The sequence below is a fragment of the Sinohyriopsis cumingii genome, unplaced genomic scaffold, assembly GCF_028554795.1.
Source record: "Sinohyriopsis cumingii isolate HCF-2022 unplaced genomic scaffold, ASM2855479v2 utg000127l, whole genome shotgun sequence".
Lineage (NCBI taxonomy): Eukaryota > Metazoa > Mollusca > Bivalvia > Unionida > Unionidae > Sinohyriopsis > Sinohyriopsis cumingii.
In genome coordinates this window covers 1104334-1129357 of record NW_028315871.1, presented here as the reverse complement: position 1 = coordinate 1129357, position 25024 = coordinate 1104334, and the positions used below count along the sequence as shown (strand labels likewise).

Sequence of the window (25024 nt, the reverse complement as noted above, 5' to 3'; positions counted from 1 at the left end):
TTGTGAATATCAGCGTGGAGATCAATAATGAGATGGTGGATATCCTCAGTCATCTTCTGGATCACAAACTTGTGACACCGGATTAGTATCAGATAATGTATGATGACCTGATTTAGTCACATACACTTAAATAGGAAACTGTGCTTTCTGACATGGCTCTCAGTGATACCACTTCCATGGTGAGGTTTAATCCCCCACTGGAATTATACCTGCAGTCATTGTACAAGATCACCTTGATCTCTGCTGAAATACATAATGGCTTCTTTAACGTCACCAGGAACAACGTTTGGTTTTTATACTGGGCCTCAGCTCAGTGGCAAGCAATCACAATCTCACCAGGCAGGTACAACATCAATGACAACGCTAGGGAAATCTCCAAACTGATGACTGCCAACTGAGACAACTTCTCGAACATTAAAATTGAATCCAATTATTCCACACTGTGAACTAGAAGCATGCTGTCTAGTGGTTATCACATGAGATTTGATATTTCCAACTTGATCCCATCCATTCTAGACTTAAGCGCTTGTACCATCTTAAGAGACATTGGAGTACATAAGATCTTCCCTTCAACATCAGTGGTGTGAACATCCTGCTTATCAAATGTTTGATCACTCAGGGATCACTCTCTTCCCTTGGTTCAGCCTCCAACATGATCTGCTCCATGGCGATTAACATGCCTCCATGACTGATCATGCAAATTTGTCCTAAACCCTTCATTTATTATCACATCCTGAACATGTACACAATCTCAGAAATCACCATGTGGCTCATGGATCAGTCTAGAAACAACGTCATGAATAACAACGAAAAACATCACCTATTGTCTGCATGTGCAGAGAAAATCTGCATAGCATCGCAAGGTCTATAGATGTCTACAAAAAATTTTCACAGATAAAATAGAAGCAATGAGATGATCATGTGTACAGCAGTGTATAATTATCCACGCTTTTCCTCAGTATGAGCAGCTCTTTGAGGGATTGCAGTAAATGCAACTCTGATTCCCTCAAAGCGGCCAAAATGGGAGCTACCGGAGCAGCCACTGCTGCTGGAATGGCTGTGGGACAAAAAATAGCCAGCAACAATGTTGCCCACAAGGTCACTGACCGCATCATCAGCAATTACATCAGACAACGTCGCCTGAAATGCAATTTAAGACTGCATAGCTGTCCAGTCTTTCCAAGCAGACGAAACAAGCTCTTAAGAAAATGGCGGCATTTCTTAGCACCAGATCAGAAAAAGATTTTGCAAAATCTTTAGAGAAAGGTTGGTGTACATTAGAAACCCTCTCTTGGCGCCATCAGGTCTGGCTTCAGATTAAAAGATATGTGTTTTAATAACTTAACTTTTGTGGCACACCCTTATAGCATAGCGACATGATGTATGTAAGGTTTACTCCTGATTACCTTCAACTGAATTATGACACCCCATCAATGACTCGATGACTGAGTACGAGTATGTCAAATAACAGGACATGAACATCTCCAACCACAACGCGAGCACACATAGAAAAAAAGAGACGTGTGACAAAGAATTGTACCTGCTTTCCCATAAGGGCTTTCTAGCATGAGGAGACTATGTAGCAGCTGCACAAGTCATGCTGGACAACAAAGGATGGTTGTTATTCAAGTAGGCACAGTAACAACTGAACAATGAGACCATATAAGTAATCAATGGCGACTTTCCTCAGGACAGCATGATCTGGAACCTGATCATGTTCAGTGATGACTAGATGAGGACGTGCTCCTCAACATGTGGTGGTTCAGAGATATAGCTGCTGTAGTTCTCACCGATGCTGGCCATGAGATCTGCACGATGCTTCCTCTCAGCAGAATCTTCAACGTTTGCAGGGATATCCGAAAGGTGTTTAAAGGTGTCAAGCACATGCTGGTGCTGGAAAGAGGTTCTCGCACCCAATACATAGACAGAGCAGGCGGAGCAGCCGATGGACAATTCAACATGACATGGTTGTTGCTGTGGATACCCAGAATCACACCATTGATGGCTCACAAGCTCAAGCTGGAATCGAAACTTGCCAGATTCACCAAGAATCTTTACCTTGAGCAACACCATGTTTACATGCAGCAATTTGCTGCTGTTCAGGTAACCACATTGTGGAGAGTTGCCACCAATCAAGGCAGTTAGTTTCCCAGGCACATGTACATGGGGTTTCTGATGGCAACACAATGCAAAAACCAAGCTAGAAACAAGCATGTGTTTAACCATCTCAATCTGTCTTGTATTCACAGGCAGGTCAACTCCAGGCAATATCCACAGTGAGAGCTCAGGTACAATTTCGTGCTCGCCAACTGAAATTATTCTTGTGCGTACATGATGTTGATGGAAGTCATGCAGAAAAGTCAAGACATGGACACAGACATGCAGGTATTGCTGGGGGATTTCCCTAACCTGGTCCCATTTTCCATTTCAATGTATTGAAACATTCTGAACGTCTCAAAGATTCTCCAGCCAGTATCGAAATCAGGTGGACTATTGGCGAACCAGGTGGTCCATAGGTGTGTTACATACTGGTGACATCAGACTGATTTGTGACTCTGGACATGTTCATTCGAAACAATGATGTGATTGCATAACCAAATAATACATCTCCTTGAATAGACAACACAGAAAAAAGTTGCCTAAACGTTGGGGATCCCAGTGCAAAGAGGGTCATGGAATTTCCAATGCTATAATTCTATTCGCAAAGATGATGGTGCAAAGATATTTGCATCACTTCTTTCACCATTTGGACTACTGAAAACGATTGGCACATGACAGTTGCACAGTCACTTAAACAACATCTAGATTTAGAAAAAAATGACTTAGCAGCCAAGCAAGGGCTTACTTAGTTTCTCACAGAGGTGATAGCAGATGTCACCATGACAGATCTCTGTATTTTGTATTGTTTGAGTATAAGATTAGAAACTTAAACATGAATATATGGTATTTAGATCTTACAGTTATTGAACATGTAGGTATTTGTTAACATTTGTGTTGATATTTTGATGGATTACATTGTTATTTTGTTAAAGTCAATTTTGCAGAATGTATGATTTTATTAACATTTGCAAATCTTATGATTCTGATTGAAACACATTGACACACAGCATTTTAGCTGCTATTTGATTTACAAACTGAGATTTCATTTAAATAAATTCGATATCAAATTTTAAATTTAAATAAATAGGAGCTGTTTTTCTGTTAGAAAAGAAAGGGATGAAAACCTATCATCACATTCAGTGTGGGTTCATGACTGAAAACAATGGAGAGTGGTGTAATTTACAAAGCATAAAATTTGATATTCTAATTTTAACTGAATGGAAATGAGTGATTGAAGTTGTCTGGGAATAAAAGACGTCAAAGTAAGAGAAATCAATTTTAGGAAGATTTTATTTCTAAACTGTTACTAGCCTAAGAATTCACTGTTGTTCTCATACTCCTATGGCAGCTGGTATATCTGTTTTACAGATTCTCCAACTGTAAATCCTTTCACATCACCTGCAAAAGTTATACAAGGTCAACCATTGGAAGTAGTGTGTAGTGCAGATGGAAATCCATCTCCCCAGTTGACATGGAGCCCAGCAGGTGAGGACAGAGTTAACAGGTCCAGACTGTACTACTCTGCTATATCCAGGGATAAGGCAGTTGTCCACACATGTACAGCTACAAACAACATGGTACCCACTACTGGTAGTCAACAGCCAGGGTCAGATTCCAAGGAACTTATCATTGATGTTCTCTGTAAGTGGAATGGCATTGGAAAATTGCAGCTTGATTGTTTAGTTGTTATACCATTTCAACCTGTGAATAGAACACTACCACAACTAACAATACACTACCTCGTTCCAACTTTATCAGTAAAAAAGTAGTGATATATTTCTAAAAATTAAGAAATAAGTAGTTGGACAGCCCAGTTAACAGTTACAAGCATATCTATGTTTTTCTCTGAAAGAAGATGTAGATGAAAGAGTTAAGTTAAAATTTGTATTTGTGAGTATGCATGTTCCTCTTTTTATATTCATGTGCTTGGAATCTTTATTACCATTCTTAAGAAAGTTTCTTGGATTGTAAATTTACCTAATGTAGGCACATTAACAGGTTATGTATTCTTATACCAATCTCCATCATAAATCAAATTTAAAAATTTGGTTGCATCCAAAACATAAGAAATTCTGATGAATGCATGCAAAATACATTGCATCTAAACAAAATACTTCCTGAATGAAAGAACAAATTGTTTGACAAGGGTCTGAAACTTTATAGACATGATATCTCACAGTGGAAAAAGAAAATAATTGAATATTGGACCATCTCTTAGTCCTAATCCTTGAGATAGTAACTCAGAAAATATAAATTTGAAAACAGACACATGCCACACTGGCAAAGCTTTCTTTTTCTAGAACTCTTAATCCTCAGTTAGAGCTAATTATTCCCTTCTACAGTACTAACAAGAGATTCAGAATTGAAAATAATTCTAGTCCAGCTGACTCTTTGGTCACAGTCAACATAACAGAATTCAGCCTTTTTTCCTCGGACATTATACACAGTAAATCTACTATGTTGTACATGTACCGCTCCGGTGGCCTAGTGGTTAGAGCGTCCACCTCAGATGCAGAAGGTCATGGGTTCTAACCCCGGCCGAGTCAAACCAAAGACTTGCAAAAATGGTACAAACAGCTGCCTCACTAGGCGCTCAGTATTACAAAGTTAGTGTTAGGACTGGTCAGCCTGATGTCAGGATAATGTGACTGGGTGGTACATCACGCTACATGAATGCGGCATGATGACATATTGTTAGACATCACTATAAACTGTCAAACTGCAGACATATTAGCGATATGACTGTAATATTGTTAATGCTATGTTCAAAATCCAAAACACACACACCATTGTCATTGAATTCATATTAATTTTTGTATTTAAACATTTTTTGGTCTAATCACACACCATTTTGTATTATTTGAGTGTTTGTCTCCATATTTCATGCTCTATTTCAGGTTTTTTGTTAATTTTGTAAAGTAAATTGTATCCCCTTTCATAGGTACTGTGGTAAGTATTGTCAACTAATTTTGGAATTCTGAATTATTTGTGTGAAAAATTATCTTTTGAATTTTCTTATGTTGCAGGGTATGGGGAAGGATGTTGAATTTATTGTTTCTGATTTGACCAAGACTTAAAGGAAATTTGCTACACATTAAGATAGAGTTGCTATTCATCATTGAGAGATTGATTCTCGGCTTCTCACAATTACATACAAACAGCATTTTCTCAAGTATCCTGTCCTGGTGACAGAGATAAGTGAATAGCACCTTCTTGAAAGGGAAGAGCGGTGGTCCCAATCAGAAAAGATTTATGTATGATCTTTCATCTTTGCTGCAAAACCGGTCTGCTGATTGCTGTGCGATGTGCAACAGGCAGCAGGCAGTAGCACTGGGCTTCAAATATTGGTCATTGGTTTTTTTTATCAGTCTGGAGACGTGGATTGAACTGATACCCTCCAAAACATACAGTTCCCCCATTTACATGCTACACTTTAATCTTGATGGGTAAAGGGAATTTGGTTGTAATTGTCATGCTAGGGAGGGGGTTCAGATTTGCATCCACCCTCCCTATTTTCCAGAAAGTGTCTCCCCCCTACCCTCATGGTGCCATTGCTGTCATTACCTTTGTTTCAATGTAAAGTAGATATGACAGGCTATATATTGGGTCTGTCATCTCTAGACTGGTACAGCAGAAAAGGAAAGGGTACCACTCACCTCCCAGATGTTAGTAGGGATCAGCAGTCCCATTTGCCTTGGAGGACAGCTGACAAGGTTAGTTTTCTTACCGTCATGGTTTTGGGATGCTGGCAACCACATTTACAAGGTTTCCTCACTGGAGATTCTGGAAATGGCAGTACAGTAGAACCTGTCTTGTAAGACCACCTCTTTTGCCAGAAAATTATGGTCTCTCAAGACAGGTGGTCTCTCATAACAGGTCACAGTGCTATATAATGAATAAATTTGTGCACTGAAAATGTGGTCTCTCAAGACAGGTGGTCTCACATAGCAGTGGTCTTTCAAGACAGGTTTTACTGTACTGCATCATCTCAAGAGCAGACTCAGGATGGTTCTAACACAGTCTCCTGCTCTTTCCCACCAATTGAATCAAGAGGAAGATGTTTGGATGCTTGATTTGGCATTGAACTTAAGCCTTCTTGCTCTTTGGAGAGGAAGATTTTATGAAGTTCAGAGAGGTTGTCTGGCATGTCGCCTTGTCAAGATCGGGTGTCAGTCCCACATACATAAAAGTTTTCCTGGGGGCCAAGAGTTCACTAGCAGCAGAAGTGGTGGTCTGTCCCCTCTTCTCTGCTTAGACTGCTGGTTTCTGCCTCCAGTTCTCTATTTACTTTTCCATCTTGGCCTCGTTAATTCCCGTCTCCCAGGCTTAGGGTGTCGCATGTGGGGATTTTGGCTGGGTCCTTGACTCTCCTACTGATTAAGCATTGGAGGCCTTGGAGCTTAAAGACTGTTTGTTTTTTCTTTAAAGTTAGTAATATTGTATTATTTCTGAGGGGTACATCAGTTAATCTTATGATTCAGGGTATACTTTTATTTTTTTAGATGTTTGCATCTGTATCATTTTGTGAAGCTATCTGCAATACACAACTAAGTGGCTTTTATTGACATGACCATAGTTGTTTCAGCCACTGTTCTCTTAAAGCTAAAATGTGTTAAAATGTCACTTATGGTTACTCTTAATTTACTTAATGTTTGCTGTGTAATCCAAATTTTTTACACTGTCTTATGGTAAAACAAATTTAAATGCTGTTTTGCTGTTTGGAAGTTACATCAACATTCACAATACACCATTTTTACTTCTACTACATTTTTCATCCAGAAATGCAAGAAAATAAATCATTCATTATGCTTCAGTATAGGATAGGAAAATTCTACCCTTATGATCGAAAGCAGTAAGTACTGCATGATTCATTTTTGGCCCATAGTTAGATCCAGGTGAAATATATATATATATATATATATATATATATATATATATATATATATATATATATATATATATAGACAAAATTTGACCCTCTCTCTTCCTTAAATACACAGTTATACACAGCATTTTATCTTTGTGAAGCTTGTATATCTGAATTCTTGTACTTCAGCTAAATTAATAATAGGTCTTATGCCATTTAATTTCAAGTTGACATGGCAGAATTTGTTTTTTTGTTAGTATGTGAATGTAGAACTAAATTAAATTATACACTACTTTTATATTAATGGTAGAATGAACATTTAAATAGGAAAATCAGCCAAATTTATGTTGTGAAAAATGTTCAGAATGTGTTATCAATATGGAGTTCGTGCATTATAACAATATAACACATACATGTATCTGGTTATGCGCATGCACACACACACACACAGAGTCCAGGGCAATCATGACTTTTTTAAAGGAGGCTCAGACTGCTGACTTACAACTTTATGATTTGTTGGAAGCAGCTATGCACTTTACTTCTAGATCACTTGGATACCTTAAAAATGAAACAAGCAAATTGTTATATGTAGGGATCAGGGCCCCTTGTGGCCGAGTGGTCTAAAGTGCTCTTCATTACGGATCACTGCCATCTCACCTCTGTCTGCGTGGGTTCAAGTCTCGGATTCAGCCAATGTGGGTATGTGAGAAGGCTTGCCAGTAGCTTCTTGTGGGTCGGTGGTTCTTTCTGGGGTTTTTCCGGGTTCTTCCTCCACCATTAATACTGGCTGCCATGTATAGCCTTTCATGTGCTGAAAAATGGCGTTAACAACAACAACATATATAGGGATCTTGTTGTTGTGTAAGGTTCTTTTGGGTAAGATCAATTTTGTGTCCATTCTATTGAAAATAATATTTTTTACATTTCTTTGCATTACAAGTAGAGTACATTCATAACACTAATATATCCCTTCACAGAATACAGTACTTCTTCAATAACTACTGCATTCACTTTTTTATTCCATTTTATTGTCACCTGGAGACTGAAATCGATGGTCTTCTGCAGAATATACTGTGAAGTTGTGTACTAAAAAACATTCATCAGATAGGAAAGATAGACTGTATTGTTATTTTTATCATCATTCCACTATCTTTTAGACCCTGTTAATACCTTAAACTGCTTTTTGTTCTTTTGTGATTATGAGTCAATTTCATTCATGCACCTCTTATTCAACTTACCCTCAGCTCAATATTTAGAATGTCCGAAAACATGATCAGAAAAAAGACAAAATATTACAAACCATGGGTGACATTTGAATGTCAGTTTTTTTAAATTAAATTGTGGAGTAAAAGGCATTTTGTACTTTGAATGGTATGGCCCATATGGCAAGGGACATAAGTGGTTAGCAGATGTATTAGCTGATTTTAAAACAGTATCCTCTGTCAATAAATAAAACATGTTCTAAATTGTACTGGTAGTTTGTGAGGTCTTTTGGAGATGCAGTAATATGGCAAAATTATGTTGTTTTTTCACAAACAAGTGGACAAACATAAATTTGTTTTTCTGTTTCACTATACCATATGTATACATGTTAAGTTGACATAGTCATTTTGGTATATGTAAAAGTTATTTTGTGCATTCATTGTCGCATAAATGAGTTTAAATGTAGTTAATATTTGATCATTGTAGAGATGCAAGCTACTAATGAATGCTAATGCACTTAAATTATATAATTTTTCACATGGTCCACATGCAAGAACCAAAATAATATTCATGCATACCTTTATGTTCTGTACAATATATGACTTTGATTCCCACATGTGGACCAATTTAATTTTGTTAAAATATCTTCAGTTTTAGCACAAAATGATTATTATATAGCAAAGTGTGGCATCACATTAGCACATGCCTATGACATCATATCAAATAATTTATAAAAATTAATTATAATTTTGAGTTTTTCAAATGTTGATACATTTCTTGCCGTGATGATATCACGTCAACAAGGTTTTTGAAAATTTTGTTAATGTTGGGGCCAAAAAAGAGCCCTTATAGTACCTACACCTTTTGCAAAAAATCGTGTCTGACACAAACGTCTGACACTTGGTGCTATTTCCTTATGCTACACTGAAGTGTATGAAGAATTATATTAATCCCCAACCAAAAAGAAGTTTGATTTCATTCATTCTCAGGACAATGTATATATGGGGATGAACTAAATTTTTTGTCCAGGTAGATTTGACCAAATAATAATTCTTCTGACCAAGACCTTGTTGGCTTCCCTAAGTTACATCTTTCTCAAGTGAACTATGAAGTCAGTTATGGCTTTGGCTTCTAGCAAACTGGAAGCAATTCAAGAACCCTTTGTTAGGTCAGATCCACCTAATGTCTGACTGAGCTGGTGGGTAAAATGTTTCTGATCAGAGTTGCAATAATATTCATATCCCAAACTCTTTTGTATACATCAGTGCATATGACTCAGGAATAGATGCTTTCGTAGTGAAAGAGGGTGTACTTCTGCATTGATTTTGGTTCTGAGAAGAAGGAACTCATCACATAAACAGAACTTGGAAATATTTGCAGTATTATTAGCCCTTTCCGAGGTGAGTAACCTCATAAGGTGTCATTGTGTTATGGTTGCCTCGGAAAGTATATCAGTACTTTTGAGCATATCTCTGGCATCATGGAGGTACACATACACCTTCTCTTTACCTATAAGTCTGGAACCTTACCCAAGGCTGCCCATTGGGTCACACTTTGAATCTGCTCCGGGCAAGAAGAATATCTTGGCAGACAGTCCTTTTTAATTGGGTCCTACTGTCCTCACATAAAGGTTTCTGCAGTAGTCACTAGCAGAATCACCTTTCCAGCAGTAGGGAGATGATTGGTGGACTTATTATTTAAAAGGCTGAACAAAAACTCCACATTTACATCTCCTCAGTACCAGATCAGAGGGTCTGAGTGGTGGACTCTTTCAACCTAAAGTAGGATCATCTGTATGTGTTTGCATCCCACCTTTCAAAACATATTCAGTAATGTTCCACCAAGTCAGGATCTCCATTGCTCAGCTTATTTTGGTGGCCCCTTTGTATCCCCAATGATAATTGTTCAGTGACTTATTCAGCTTGTTGGTAAATGAGGCCAGGAGATTATCACAGAGAAATGACCTGTTGTGGCATCTCATGTGATCTTCACGCACAACAACCTACAGTTATTCCCCCTTCATGCAAGGCTGATCTGAATGGATGAATCCATCAGAACCAGTTTTCAAACAAAGTTGCCAAGTACATTGTAAAGCGGGGAGTCTTCTTTTAATTGATGGATTAGGAAAAAATGATCATGGCTGTCCACCTTTAAATGCAGATGCAGATTAATCTATCCAAATCTGTGATAAATAAAATTTACACTGTTCAGTATTAAGAACTACAGAGTAGCCCTATCACTTGCAAGTTCATAATATTCATTCGGACCATCATTCTTTTATAGACCTGTATCTTGCTTACCAATGCCTAAATTAAATTCTTCCTTGAGTTTGTTGGTCATTGTCAGAAGCACTGCTTCAATCTTTGAGTCAAATTTCCTTTGAGAACCTTACCAGTACGGATTATTTGTTTGTCACTTAATCATTAATGAGGACAAGGAATGAGCACCATGTATTTCTAGAGGGAAAAGGCTGTTTATGGTTCAGTCATGATTACAATTCAGTTTCTTTTATTTACTATCCTGGGCCCCTGACTAATAGAACCATCCATCTTCACTAGTTCCACTTCTTAATGAGAGCCCATATCTTGGTCATATCTGTGTTGTTGATAGTCAATATAGGCTCATTTATTCAATTTGGGCATTAAGGTTCTGCCATCTTTTCTCTAAAATGAGAAGGAAGGGTCAGAATCATCTGCATTGACCTTTCAATGGTTCCTCTAATATTTTGGCAGCCACAATTTCCTGGTGGATTTTCCTCACTATCATCGGAGCATATTAGTCCCTCATTAAGATAGACCTTTCTTCTTCATGAGAACTAAAGCCCATGAATTTAGGATTATTGTCACAAACAGGTTCTTTGGATTACTCTTGAATGGTGTTGTGAGAGCCACCTTCAGATAGTGTCACTATCTTCTCCTTCTCTTACCTTTGATCTTTGGTATATTAGAGTGATGTTATTTTTTTTATAGAGCCCAGTGATAGTACAGTGGAACCCCGCTATAACGCGCCCCGCCATAACGCGAAATCGGATATAACGCGGTCGTAGCATGGCTCCCGAAATTTCCTATATTCATTCACACATGGAGAAAAAAATTTGGAGAAAAGTAAAAAAAAACAAAACAAGAAATTAACTTCATTTTGGGCATGAGATTAGTTGTGACTTTTAAAATAATATGATCGTGGCATGGTTCCTGAAATTTGAAATTCATTTACGTGTATTTTTATCGGACCGTGAAAATATTTGTTTAACGTACGAGAAATAGTGTGTAAAACGTTTATTATAATTTGGTGGAAGAATTCGCGTATGACTTTTAATAATAAACGATCGGAACTTAACAATTTATCCAGGTTCTTTAAGTGATTTTGGAGAAGTGATCGTGTATGAATTCTAAAATAATACGATATATATATAACGTACGAGAAATAGTGTGTACAACGCTTGGCTTCTGAAATTTATCAATTTGAACAGGTTGTGGTGAAGCTCCGTATTCTACTCTAGAAGAGAAAACTGGTTTCATTAGGTTTTTGAATTGTTAAACCGAAGTAAACATTATCGGAAGTGTTACTTATTACGGATCCATGAGTAAAGCCAGTAAATCGTCTTTGTGATTGTCTTCCATGAATTCTGTATACAGTCGTTGCTCAAACAATAGCCGACATGGGCTTCTTATTTAACTGCAATCACAGCCAAGCAGCAGACAAAGCTGTGGTTGATACAAGAGTCGCACAATTTAATAAACATCAAAGGACGAAAGCCGCCAACATGTATGCTGTGCTTGGCGGTGTGATCAAACAACAAACAGTTGAAAGTAAATAATATCCACTTTATTATCTGTAAATTAAAAGGGTATGAAATTGTACATCCGTTCAGCTTAATTTTGTTTTATATAAAAAGTGATTCGTAACCATTGCAGGCCTTCATTACTTAGTTATTGAGCTTTATCTGTGTACGTTGTTTGCTTATATAAAAAAATATTTTACTGTTATGGAAAAGCAAGTTCAAAAACGCAAATCGTTTTCTGCTAAAGAGAAACTGTATGCCCTAGATCAACTAAAGGAGGACAAACAACAAACTCAGCTTGCCAGAGATCTAGGAATCAGCAAGTCCACTTTGCGAGGGTGGAAAACAGACGAAGGAAAGCTCCGTAGTCTACCCAACATTCTTGAAGAGGAAACTGGTTTACAGCGTAAAAGGGTTAAGTTAGCTAATGACAATGTCCTAGATTCAGCTTTGTACCAATGGTTTGTACAAGCTCGCTCAGAAGGTGTTCCAATTTCTGGCCCAATTCTGAAAGCCCAAGCAGAGAAATTTGATCGCCGTATCAATGGAGATGATTCCAAATTTAAGGCGAGTAATGGCTGGCTAGACAGATTCAAGAAAAGGCACGCTATCAGCCAAGTTCTTGTGTCAAAGTTTCGTACCTCCCGAAAAACACTACGTCAGAAATCCAGCCACTTGACCAAGGCATAATTTCCGTATTTAAACAAAATTATCGCCGTGAAATGATAAAGGGAATGGTAGCAGATAATAACGCATCCGTCGACACATCATTGGCATTACTCAACTTAAAAGAAGTATTAATTTAGCAGTTTTCACATGTTTCTTTTGATGTTCACAAAATCTGAAATAAAAGTTATTTGCATGCTGAAATCATGCGTTGATTGTTAATTATTCTTGCAGTTGTCGCATATGATAAAATTTTAGCGGTATGAAATTTGTACAGACACCGTATGTAGACCCGGGAATAGCTGCATGCAATGACCGTACGATATCAGACGGCAAGTAAATGGTTTCAATATTTTGTTCATCTTATATTTTACACGACGAATTCAGACTATTACAAAATTATTGAATATTTTAAATCTGTACGATTTTCAATGAAATTACATCCATTATGGATGAACTGCATGCCACGACGGCACGGTAGCATACGGTGTTGATACACTTTTCATGATATAGCGATAGTCTGGTATTATCGGTCAATCTGTATTATCGTTCAAACAAATAAAAATTAGTAAATGTTTTTAATGCACAGTAATAACCTATAAATATATTAGCCTTCGATTATTTTGAATATATCTTAATTAATGCATTCCAGTTAATATTCATCTGATGATAAGCCGACTTTTGATCATTGTACATGTATACACGTATATGTTCTCGGAAAAAAAGTTAAATATTGTAAAACCCCGCATTAACGCGACCCCGCTTTTAACGCGATCCGATTTTATGGACCCCGATCATCGCGTTATAGCGGGGTTCCACTGTACTAGAATTTAATGTTTTTGTGGCTGTGTTTCTCAGAGGATCAAACATGTTTGATTTCACATGGCAGTGTGAATGTCTGCTGCAACAATGCAATCATAAAGATATTTATTCCCATGTGTATGACCCTGAATATTTTGGTCATGCAGTTAAGCATATATTGACATATCATTGTAAAACACCCCCTCTCTTTGTAAAGGGTGAGGGTTGATTGGCGGACTGTATCTTCTTTCAAGTTGTCCACTTTATTCGGTTCTCGTTATCTAGGAGATGATCATGCTGAGTGTTATTGGCCCGGATCGAGTAAACTTGTAGATAGGATAAATATAGATCTGAGCAGATATATAGGTTCACAGAATGACTCGAGCCCCCGTGTGTAAAATATCAAAATTTAATCAATTACATAAACAATGGTGATAACACAATACATTAGGAAGATACACTTCTTTTGGAATAAATCTTTCACTGAATTTCAAAACACAAAAATATATATAATAATAGCTGATCTGTTTTACTGATAGAGTTAGTTCATCATATGATCAATTGAACAATCGAAGTAGTTGCCTTGTACAATTGCATAACCTGCTTATCTCTGGTTCAGACCAATTCCATTGTAGCTGTTCTCTGTCCTTTCGCCTTTCCTTTTCCTCTTTCTCTCCAACCTTCCAACTCTTTTGCCTCCCTTCCGTCCTCAATCTTTGTATGGGTAGGTGAATATGTAGGCATGTAGATACACAGATACATGGATACATCAGTGCATAGGTACATCTGAGGATACATCTGGGAATATGTCTGAAGAGCTATTTTCCCCTTTTAAAATAAACAGAGAACAACCTAAATTTTATATCGGTTATTCTACTGGGAATAGAACATTACACCCATCTCATTATCAGATCTTACTACCGGTACTGAAACAGATACCAAAGGCTATTTAATTGTGCCAAGCATGGCAGACCAAAACAAACCTAGTTTCATAAGATTATTCTACTTCCTAACAGCTAATTCCTCACTTCGCATTAACACGCGAGACTTCGAAGCTCCGCTCTCGTCTCAATTACACAAATGAATGAATGAAATTCACTACCGGGTTTTACATTATGTTCAACGAATACACACATCCCAGTCTTTAGCATGCATAAAATTACCTAAGATCGGTTAATTCACACAGATTCTTGTAACTTATATTAACTAAAGTAATACATGAAATTCTTAGAACCTAATTCCTATAAAAACAAGACGACAAATTCAAACAGTTCGACAACCTTACATAAAAAAGATTATTGTACGAATTCATATATATATATATAAACTCAACAGAGTTATACTTATATCAGGAGAATTGATCAACAAATTTAAACAAATCATGCACATATCAAATAATCAAATAATTCAAGAAAATCATTATTATGGTATCAACGAATCTTATGAAATTGACGCAAATACCTATATTTTTTAATAACATGAATTAAATGTTGGTAATCCAAATAAAATTAAATCAGTATGTGAAGAACGTTGTTGAGGACAACACATTATTATATTATAGAAACTTCTCCCAGTGTGTTAATATATATTGATAAACTTTGCTACGAGGATGTGTATCTAGTTACTGCAGTTGTGTATGGTATTTTTGTGATAACTTAATGGTGAGATATATTATATATCTCAACATGTTATCAAGCATTTTACAAACATGCATCATGGGCATGGATTAAGTGATAGATTCTATGTACATTTTTACCTTATCAGATATATAGCTTAGCATTTTGTTCAATGAATGGGTTTAGTTTAAGTTATAAAATACATTTAACTTTGTGTTCTTGAGATGGTTTTGCTTAATGTTTGTATGGATAAGAGGGCTGTTATTGAGTATCATAATACAGATAATAATTTCAGTGTCTTTTTAAAATTATCATCTTGAAGTAAAAAAAAGTAAATTTCCTTGTTGCCAACATTAATTTAGTAGGCTTTTAATACCTATTAATCTGAGGAACTCTGCTATCACTAATACCAAGACATCACCTACACTCAGTTTCTCACAAAAACACAAACTGTTAAAGCTTTATTTTTATAATAATAATAATAATAATAATAATAATTATTGGGCAACAATTAGAATATCAGATTATTAGGTTAGATGGAAAATGTTTCAGCTATAGTTTCTGTTAAAAGCATAATTAGTATTGAAAATTTAACTATTATGACTGTAGTTAATGTGTGTAGTTATTAGTCATATTATTAAGTCATATGAGATGTGTATATTTATTTTGTGCTTCTCATGTCATGAAAAGCTGTTTCATGGAATGTGTACTCTGTCAACGTAAGATTTTCTCTAAGCATTCATAGTATATGAAATCTTTTCATCATTATTATTGATAGTCAAAATGTTTAAATAAGTATAAAAAAAAATTAACATGACTTGTATTGCCATGTAACTTTTGAAAAGGTGCAGATTATATCTTCTTGTCTGTCTGTCCCTCCTTTAGTAATGAAAAGTATTTCTAACACCACAACAAAGATGCAGATTTGACACTTTGTGACATGATTCACTGTAGTTTTTAGAAGTGTTAGATATACACAGTGGTTTTAAAATTTTAATTATAACTCTTGGGATGGGATCATTTTCTGGATTTCTTTGAAGTCGTGTAGGTAGAAATCTGAAAGTTGGTTTGTATCATCTTCGTGGCTAGTGCTACAGTATATGCATTCACCCATTTGGTCGAACTCTGGTCTTTCTCTATAAATGGCTCTTGTGGGTACACTTTTCTTGCATCACTACTTGGAAGCTGATGAGAGATCCCTATCTAATAACCATATATAAGTCTGAAAGAGATAAGATGTAATTGGACATATTGGTATATCCAATAGACCACAGGGCTTGCCCCAAAGACATATCTTGGAAACAAGCAAGATCTCATCCTTTTAACCATACATTGTTTGATGGACATGAAAATAAATTAATATGCACACTTCTAATGCAGACCTTGAGGAAGGAGACTTGCTCTTGGGTCATCACATAGAAACTGTTGAGATCACCAACCTATAACTATAACAATATATATATATATATATATATATATATATATATATATATATATATATATATATATATATATATATATATATATATATAATTGTGTGTGTGTGTGTGTGTGTTTATAGAGCATGTGGAAACAGACTGAAACATACGTGTATATCCAGATATTCAGTAGAGATCCTGGGTTGTTCCCCCATGAGTGGGAACTTGACAGTGACTCACAACTAGGAAATAGTTAATACCCCCATTCTAGATTATATATATAGCTATACATACATACATGCATACAAACATTGGTCTCCCTCTTATGTGGCCACCCTTTCTGCACCAGGAAAGTGGCCTTATAATAAGAGTGGCCTTTCCAGAGGGAGATTAAATTTGTTGTGAAAAGTATATGTAATGTATGCATCAAGAAAGCTACGTACTTAGATATCTTTATTTAATATCTTCATTTAAAAGTAACATTAATTATTAAAAGGTTCTACTTATTATAATAATATACTTATTTCAACTGAATATACATTAACAGTTCTTATTCTTGGTGTAAGTTTGATATGCTTGCAGGTATCATTGTCATGCACATTGCAAAACCATTCAAAAACATCATTTAAATCTTGGTACGTACATAATTCTCTTTCCATTTGCTTCATTTTCACACTGCTGCTGAATAACCTCCGTATCGGTTATGACATTGTTTATTCAAGTATTTTCAACATAAAATTGTTTTATTCAAGTCTTGGCAAGTTCCCCCTCCCCACCTGACCTGATGTTGTTGAGTAGAATAAGCGACTTCTAAAATAATACGTCTCCGTTTACGTTAATGTTTGGTAATGACTTATTCAGATATTGCTAACTGCATGCAATTTAATTATGCAGACAAAACTTTTGTCGAGTGGACAAAATGCCTTCTTTTTTAGGAAGCGATAATGTGTTGTCACATGATTTTTTGGTCATTGTCTGGTACCCTGTTTTGTTCAAGGTCAAGGTTAGTTTCTGTGTGTCTGTGTTAATGTACAAAAATCTGTTTTTAGCCTATGCTGACCGTATTATAATCCTGACAACTACATCCGGTTATATTCATCAAAGAGAAGAACTTGACAGATGTGTGAAGCTCAAAACTCTATCATAACCTCACTAAGCCCATTTCCTGTAAATGTCAGCTTGCATAGACAATGATATAATATTAATCTTAGTGCTACATGTACTTAGCCAACACTTCCTTTGGTAATGGAAACTTGACATAGGGAGACATGTATCAACGACAGAGATATCTGATTACTTACCTTTATGTCTCAATATGATATAATTATTGGTTCTGGATACATCTGAGAAAAAAAAAGCAGCTACTCGTGAGGGGAACATTCCATTTTTGTACTAATATGCTGGCCGCTGGTCACATTGGAAGGGTGGCCATACTTGACGGGTACTTTTGAACACAAGTGATTATTGAAGTAAGAAGCAGGTGGCCACCGGTCAAGGGGGCCATTCATGACGGGGACTACTGTATGTGTATATATATATATATATATATATATAGGGTGCAGTGCCTCAGGACATGAGAGACGCTAACATCATAACCCTGTACAAGAACAAGGGCGACAGAAGCGACTGCAACAACTACAGGGGCATATTACTTCTCAACATCATGGGTAAAGTTTTTGCACGCGTCATCCTGAACAGACTGCAGACGCTTGCTGACAATAGTGTACCCAGAGTCGCAGTGCGGGTTCCGCACAGAGAGGTCCACACTCGACATGATCTTCTCCGTCGGGCAACTGCAGGAAAAATGCAGAGACCAACACAGAGCCCTCTTCCTGGCCTTTATAGACCTCAACAAGGCATTCAATCTGGTCAGCAGAGACGGAATCTTCACAATCCTGGCAAAAGCTGGATGCCCTCCAATGCTGCTAAGCATGATCCAGTCTTTCCATGATGACATGAAAGACACAGTGCAGTACAACAGCTCAACATCCAACCTCTTTGACATCCGCAGTGGAGTTGAACAGGGCTGCATCCTTTCCCCCACGCTCTTCGGCATCTTCTTCGCAGTCCTGCTCAAGCACACCTCTGGGATGTCCACAGAAGGGATTTACCTGTACACTTGATCAGATGGCAGACTGTTCAACCTGGCACGACTGAAGGCAAAGAGCAAAGAGCGTGAAGTCACCATCATGGACATGCTTTTCACAGACGATGCTGCTCTAGCCACCGACACAGAACGTGAGCTTCAAATCCGGATGGACCGCTTTGCTAAATTGTGCAATGAGTTTGGGTTAACCATAAGCCTAAAGAAAACAAACGTGATGATTCAGGATGCAGACCCCCCAAGCATCATCATCAACAACTACGAACTTGAGGTGGTCTGTCAGTTCATGTACCTCGGCTCTACTATCACCAACAACCTCTCGCTTGATGCTGAACTCAACAAGCGGATCGGAAGGCATCAACAGCTCTCTCCAGGTTGTCGCAGAGAGTGTGGAACAACAGCGTGCTGACCCTGAACACTAAGATCACCGTGTACCGTGCCTGTGTGCTAAGCACTCTCATGTATGCCAGTGAAACCTGGACTCTGTATGCCTCACAAGAGAAAAGACAGAGCACCTTTCACATGCGATGCCTCCGATGCATACTCAGGATCACCTGGAGTGATCGAGTAACAAACAACGAGGTGCTCGAGTGTGCCAAGATTCCCAGCATGGTCATACTCCTCCGCCAATGTCGCATCAGACGGCTGGGCCATGTACGTCAGATGGATGACCTTTCCTAAAGGTCACCTGAGGTCAGTGGCCATTCAAATTTCTCCCTGGCAAATTTCATATATATATATATATATATATATATATATATATATATATATACATATACACACAAATTTAATAGACATAACGGATTATATAAAGTGTATGTACTTGTACATATTATATATATACATATAATGCGATATATATACACATATTTAATGGACATTAGGGATTATATGCAGTGTATGTACTTGTACATATTATATATATATATATATATATATATATATATATATATATATATATATATATACACACACACACACAAACAAAATTGGGACAAGGGATTATGTATGTACTTGTGCATCCAACCACATATTCTTTGTCATGCCCAGCAGTAATGCACTTGACTTTGACTGTTAACTTGTAAACTGTCAACGTTCCCACTATATATCCATATAAACACTGACTATATGTTAAAGTAGAAATACACATTTACAGTATTTAAATAATTTCCCTCTTGATGCCTTTATGTTGAAAGTTTGATATGCTATAATTATAGGTACATGTATTTTCCTGTATCTCATTTTGGATTACACTGAATTTGATGGTTACTCAAGTAATCATCCAGCTTGAAACTGTACATTGTCAAGTTGAAAATTGTATAGGTGACACCATCCACCTACTTCTTGAAGAAAATGTAGAACCAGAGTACATTGATATTTGCATAATCTTGTATACAATCTTCCAGAACTATTCTGCTTGGAAGGTTTACTGAACTAACCTATTGGCTGAATGATGTTTGTAAATGTGCACACTGGAACTTTTAAAAGAGTGTGTTCTTAAAGGTTATGACCAAAGATTAGGGTTACATTTTGTTTGCTGTTTGTGACTCAGAATTGGATAGAAGTAGTGGTATGAAAATTGTTAAACTTCTCATTTGATGGTCAGAGGTGGACATTACAATATTTGTTTGGAGCAAAGCTTTCAAGCCTTTAAATAAAGTAATGGTCATAAAACTTGGTATTGCTAAATGCCATGACTTGATGTTGTCACTTGACATTTTCAACAACCTATCTGCAAGGCCAAGTTTCTGGTCAGGATCATTTTGTGTGGGTCCAATCTGGAACTCAGAAGTTTTTGTTAAAGATCATGGAAGGAAATGCTTTCCCCATAGCTTGAGGTTGTATCATTTACCTGTCATGTGAATCAATAGCATGGTCCTATCAGCAAGATCAAAGTCATGTGTAAAGTTTGCTCAATTTTTATATTTGGACTTTAACTTTAAAGTCATTGAAGCTTGCATAATCATAGCTTCTGAATATATCAGTTACATTCATGACATTTACATCAAGGTTTAGACATAGATGAACATGATTGGTGTTTGCATCTAGCCCGTAGCTCACAAATTTTCAAGAATAGTCAGATATAAAAGCATTATATTCATGCATCATGACCTACAGTTCTATCACGTAACAATTTTATAATTCAGTTTGAATCAATTTTTTTTCATGATTGCGCTGTAGTTCAGAAGCTGCTCAAGCAATGAAGATAAAATATATTGGATTGTATTTCATGTACCATTTTCTTTAATGATTACAGATTTCATATACTGAACTTTATGTTCAGTTAGGTTATGATTGTTTGCTTAGAATGTAAACATACATATATATAGCCAGAAGGACTTGAAGATTGAAAAATGCAGTAGTCTTCACTAGTTCTTCTTCAATGTCAGATACATATTGAAATTAATTACCATCTGACTATTTACATTATGAAAAATGCTAGTCCATCAGAAATTTAATAGACTGGGTCTAGCAGATTAACAATGATTTCAAGCCTTATATAAGTTCTTTGATATCTCCTTTATCACACATTGACAACATCTGTTGGATATCTTTTATTACATTGTAAAAATTGTTGGACACAGGTGTGTTCTGCTATATCTTTAGCTTAAGCCAACAAAATAATGGATGCCATGGATGTAACATTGAACATGAAAATTTAGGTTATTGTAATTATGAATATTAACCCAGTAAAACAGCAAAAACAAGGATTTAAAAGATTTTGCCAAATTAAGCTCTCTCATGATGATTTAGCTGGCAAATTTTCTATCTGACTCAGCCGGGGCTCAAACATGCATCCTCCCACATCTGAGGCAGATGCTCTAACCACTAGGCCACCAGAGCAGTCTCCAACAGTTGAGTAATATTAGTTCTCATATACTGATGTTAGTGTTTAATGTAGTAAGACTGGTTCTTTGATGTCTTTATTATCACAATTACAAATTAGGTAACTTGGACAATTGTAATGACAATGAGTGTTTTGGGGTAAAAAAATTTGTGATGTAACTTGAATTTCATGATATAAATTGTTTTAGCATATTTTGTTATTTCTTCAGATCCCCCAACTGTGAACCCCTTCACATCACCATTAAAAGTGATACAAGGTAGACCACTGGAGATGGTGTGTAGTGCAGATGGAAACCCATCTCCCCAGGTGACATGGAACCCACCAGGTGAGGACAGAGTGAACAATTCCAGGCTGTACTACTCTGCTATGTCCAGGGATGTTTCAGTCATCCACACATGTACAGCCACAAACATCATGGTTCCTACAACTGGTAATCAACAACTAGGGTCAGATTCTAAGGGATTTCTCATTGATATTCTCTGTAAGTAAAGTTGTGTGTTCAATTGTTTTCTTTAAAAATGTCTCCTTTTTGTGCACTTTGGTAAATATGCAATTCATATATGTGGCTGGGTACTGAAATAATTTACCAGGTGATCTCAGCTCTGACAGGATGATTGAAGATAAAGAGATAGTATTTTGTGATTTTGGATTCTAGATGAAACATTAGTAAATGGGAAATGAATTGGAGGTAAGTGTGAAGACTGATCTTGAAGTACAGGGTGAGAATGACAACTATGTAAACTTTGTGAATGGACTGCATGTCTTGTATTATTTGTTTGAAGTCCAGTTTTCATTTTTGTCTTCATAATTTACATGTATGCTATTGAGTAGATTGTCCAAATTTAAGTGACTTGCATTTCTGTTTCCATATTTTAATGTTAAATAGAATTTGTCCATTGAAGTTATTGACACATGTAGAAAGTTTGTCCACATAATGTTTTGAAAATTCTTCTGGATAATTGGATTATTTTATATTTTTGGGCACATAAAACTATTTAAGTTTCCATAAACTATGATATTAATGATTTGCAACATTATCATACTTTTCTGGTAATTGATATGCAGCCTGGAGCTTGTTTTTGAGAGTGATTTTTTGGGTGTGGTCCCTACTATCAAACTCTGGCCTGGTGAGATCTCCCCAATTACATTCAGTAGTACCTGTGCAGCAGCAGTGATATAAGGAAAATGGATTTAATATTAACACTGCTATTGCATAGGCTGATTCTGTAGCTCATAAAGTTGCTTGTGACCTAAAAGTGCATTCTTGCCATTTGAACATGTCTTTTCTATGTTAGTTTGTATCTAACAATACTGGCTCAAGTACAGTCAAACTTAAAATTCAGCAGAAAAAATGGGAAGTGACAAAGAATGTCTACCATGAGATTTGTTAGTATTTCATTGAAATTTGAATATGAAACTTTGGAATGTATTTTATGCAAAGTAGAGTTTAAGGATGCATGTTACATATGCATAAAGAGCAACAAATAGAACTTGAAGTATATTTCATCAGCAGAATCCTGTTGTACTATATATGTATAACACTTTTTAATTTTCATTTTGGCTGCTTTATATAAACACTTTTTAATGCACCCACCATAAAGTGGGATATATTATGTTTTGATGGTGTCCATCCAGTGATCTATTTCTCTGTGTACCCATACTTATATTACAGTTGTTGCTTCTGCAAAAAAGCTAGAATTCTCCACAATATACAGATACTAATTTTTTTGTGGCTGGTCTGAATATTTAAGAAAAGTTTGCTGATTTAAGGGTTAAAGAGTCAGGGTCACTGTGATTGAAAGAACAAAGGTTTCTACACAATAACACAAGTTTTGCATTATTTGCCCTGACCAATTTTTGTGACTGGCTTGGACTTGGGGTAAGGAAGAAACAGTAGGTCTAAGTCATTGGCACTCATTAGTCAGTAACTTACAGAGTCAGCTATGACCTATTAATGCATTCATAGCGGCATATTACAAATGATTTTCTGTTCATGTTATTACTGTTTAAGATTAATTGTAATTTGCAATTAATACATTATAAATACATGTTGCTTATTATCTCTTTCTATAATTTAAACCTGAACACCTCTCCCTTGATGATTTGCAAGCTATAGATTAATAAACATCATATTCTCTGTAAAGTTGAGTGAGTGAGAAAGTGAGGGATACTCAACTTTTCATTTAATTCAATGTAATTGGATCTATGAAAAAAAACTCTTAATGAAAATTAGTTGTTGTGTACATTACACTGCATTACACAGCCAGTCAATTTAATGATAATAATAATAGAAACTTCTTTAAACTATAGTATTTACCTTAGAAAAGTGTGTCTGTTAAATTAACCTTTCATAGTTTACATAAGCCATTGCTTAATATAGAGAGCTTAAACAATTATGATCTCTGTTGTATATTACACACATATTCATCTAATAGATCTTAATATTTATGTTTGTCAGAAGTGGAGAAATCAACTATAGTCAATATATGGATGAAAGACTTTTAATATAGATCAAGCAACATGCAGAAGCAGTAAATATGGAAATGCTTTCCTTTTAAACTCACACGCTGGAGTCAGACCCATCAGTTTGTTTTGGCACTGACTAATGCCTCAGAATTGTGATCTTAAGTGTTACTTTGTACATTGTACATGAAAATAATAATAATAATGATAATAATAATGGTAATAACAATGATAATACTAATTCATTATTTAATGAGGTTAGCTCAGAACATAATTAGATCTAAGAAAAAGAAAATATTGGTAAAAATTGGTTGTTGTGCACATTACACAACATTACACATCAACTTAATTTACTGATGATTATAATAATAATAATAATAATAACAACTTCCTTAAACTACATTATTTACCTTAGAAAAGGTGTGTCTCTTAACCCTTTACCTCATAGAGCATAGTGACAAAGTGCAGCGCACTATAAATAGAACACCTGTTATCTATTTGACTCCATGCGCATAGGCCTGCCTGTTAACTGTTAAGTAATGTAGTGTATGTTACGTTTAACAGCAATTTTAACCATTTTACATTTTTGGTACACATCTATTATGCGTGGAAAAATTTAATAGTAAAGTCAGATCATTATAGCTGTGTAATTATTTTTCATGGAATAAGTTTTTATGTGCTTTAAAATCTTGAGAGAACTTGTTCACCATCAAGTAAGTAGAGCTGCCATCTCTCATGCTCGAAATTTACAAGTTCTTTGTCTGCATCTACATCACTAACTCATCTGAATTTGATAATTTATAAAAACTAATTGCTACCTACATCAATATCAGAGCCTTTGCCTAAGTTATTGAAGCTTTCATAGTTGTGATTCTAATCGTAAAAAGTATTGAACGAAATCCGCAACCTCCATTGTGGAGAGTGGAGAATACGACCCAGTTACTTTAAATAGCAGATTTCGACCAGAGCATAAATAGCGACCATGTGATCTGACATAATGGTCATTTACAGCAATGACCGAGGTATCAAATAGGGGGTTTTCCCCGAAGTTGGCGCTATGAAAACCCGCTAAAAATTGTTGATGTTCATAGCAGGCGTCAAAAGGCACTTCCATGCGAATGGAGTAAAGGTTTCAAAAGGCGCTTCCATGCGAATAG

General features: G+C 36.1%; 1 protein-coding gene across 2 annotated transcripts in view; it reads left to right on the top strand.

Annotated features, from left to right (window-relative positions):
- LOC149774834 (neural cell adhesion molecule 2-like) overlaps window positions 1-25024 on the top strand; it is a 158442-nt gene that overhangs the window by 46063 nt on the left and 87355 nt on the right. For both annotated transcript variants that reach the window (XM_089944699.1, XM_089944700.1), the window contains exons 4-5: window positions 3469-3741; window positions 21613-21885. In XM_089944699.1, coding sequence (XP_089800825.1) covers window positions 3469-3741; window positions 21613-21885 — 546 coding nt within the window. The remainder of the gene's footprint in view (window positions 1-3468; window positions 3742-21612; window positions 21886-25024) is intronic.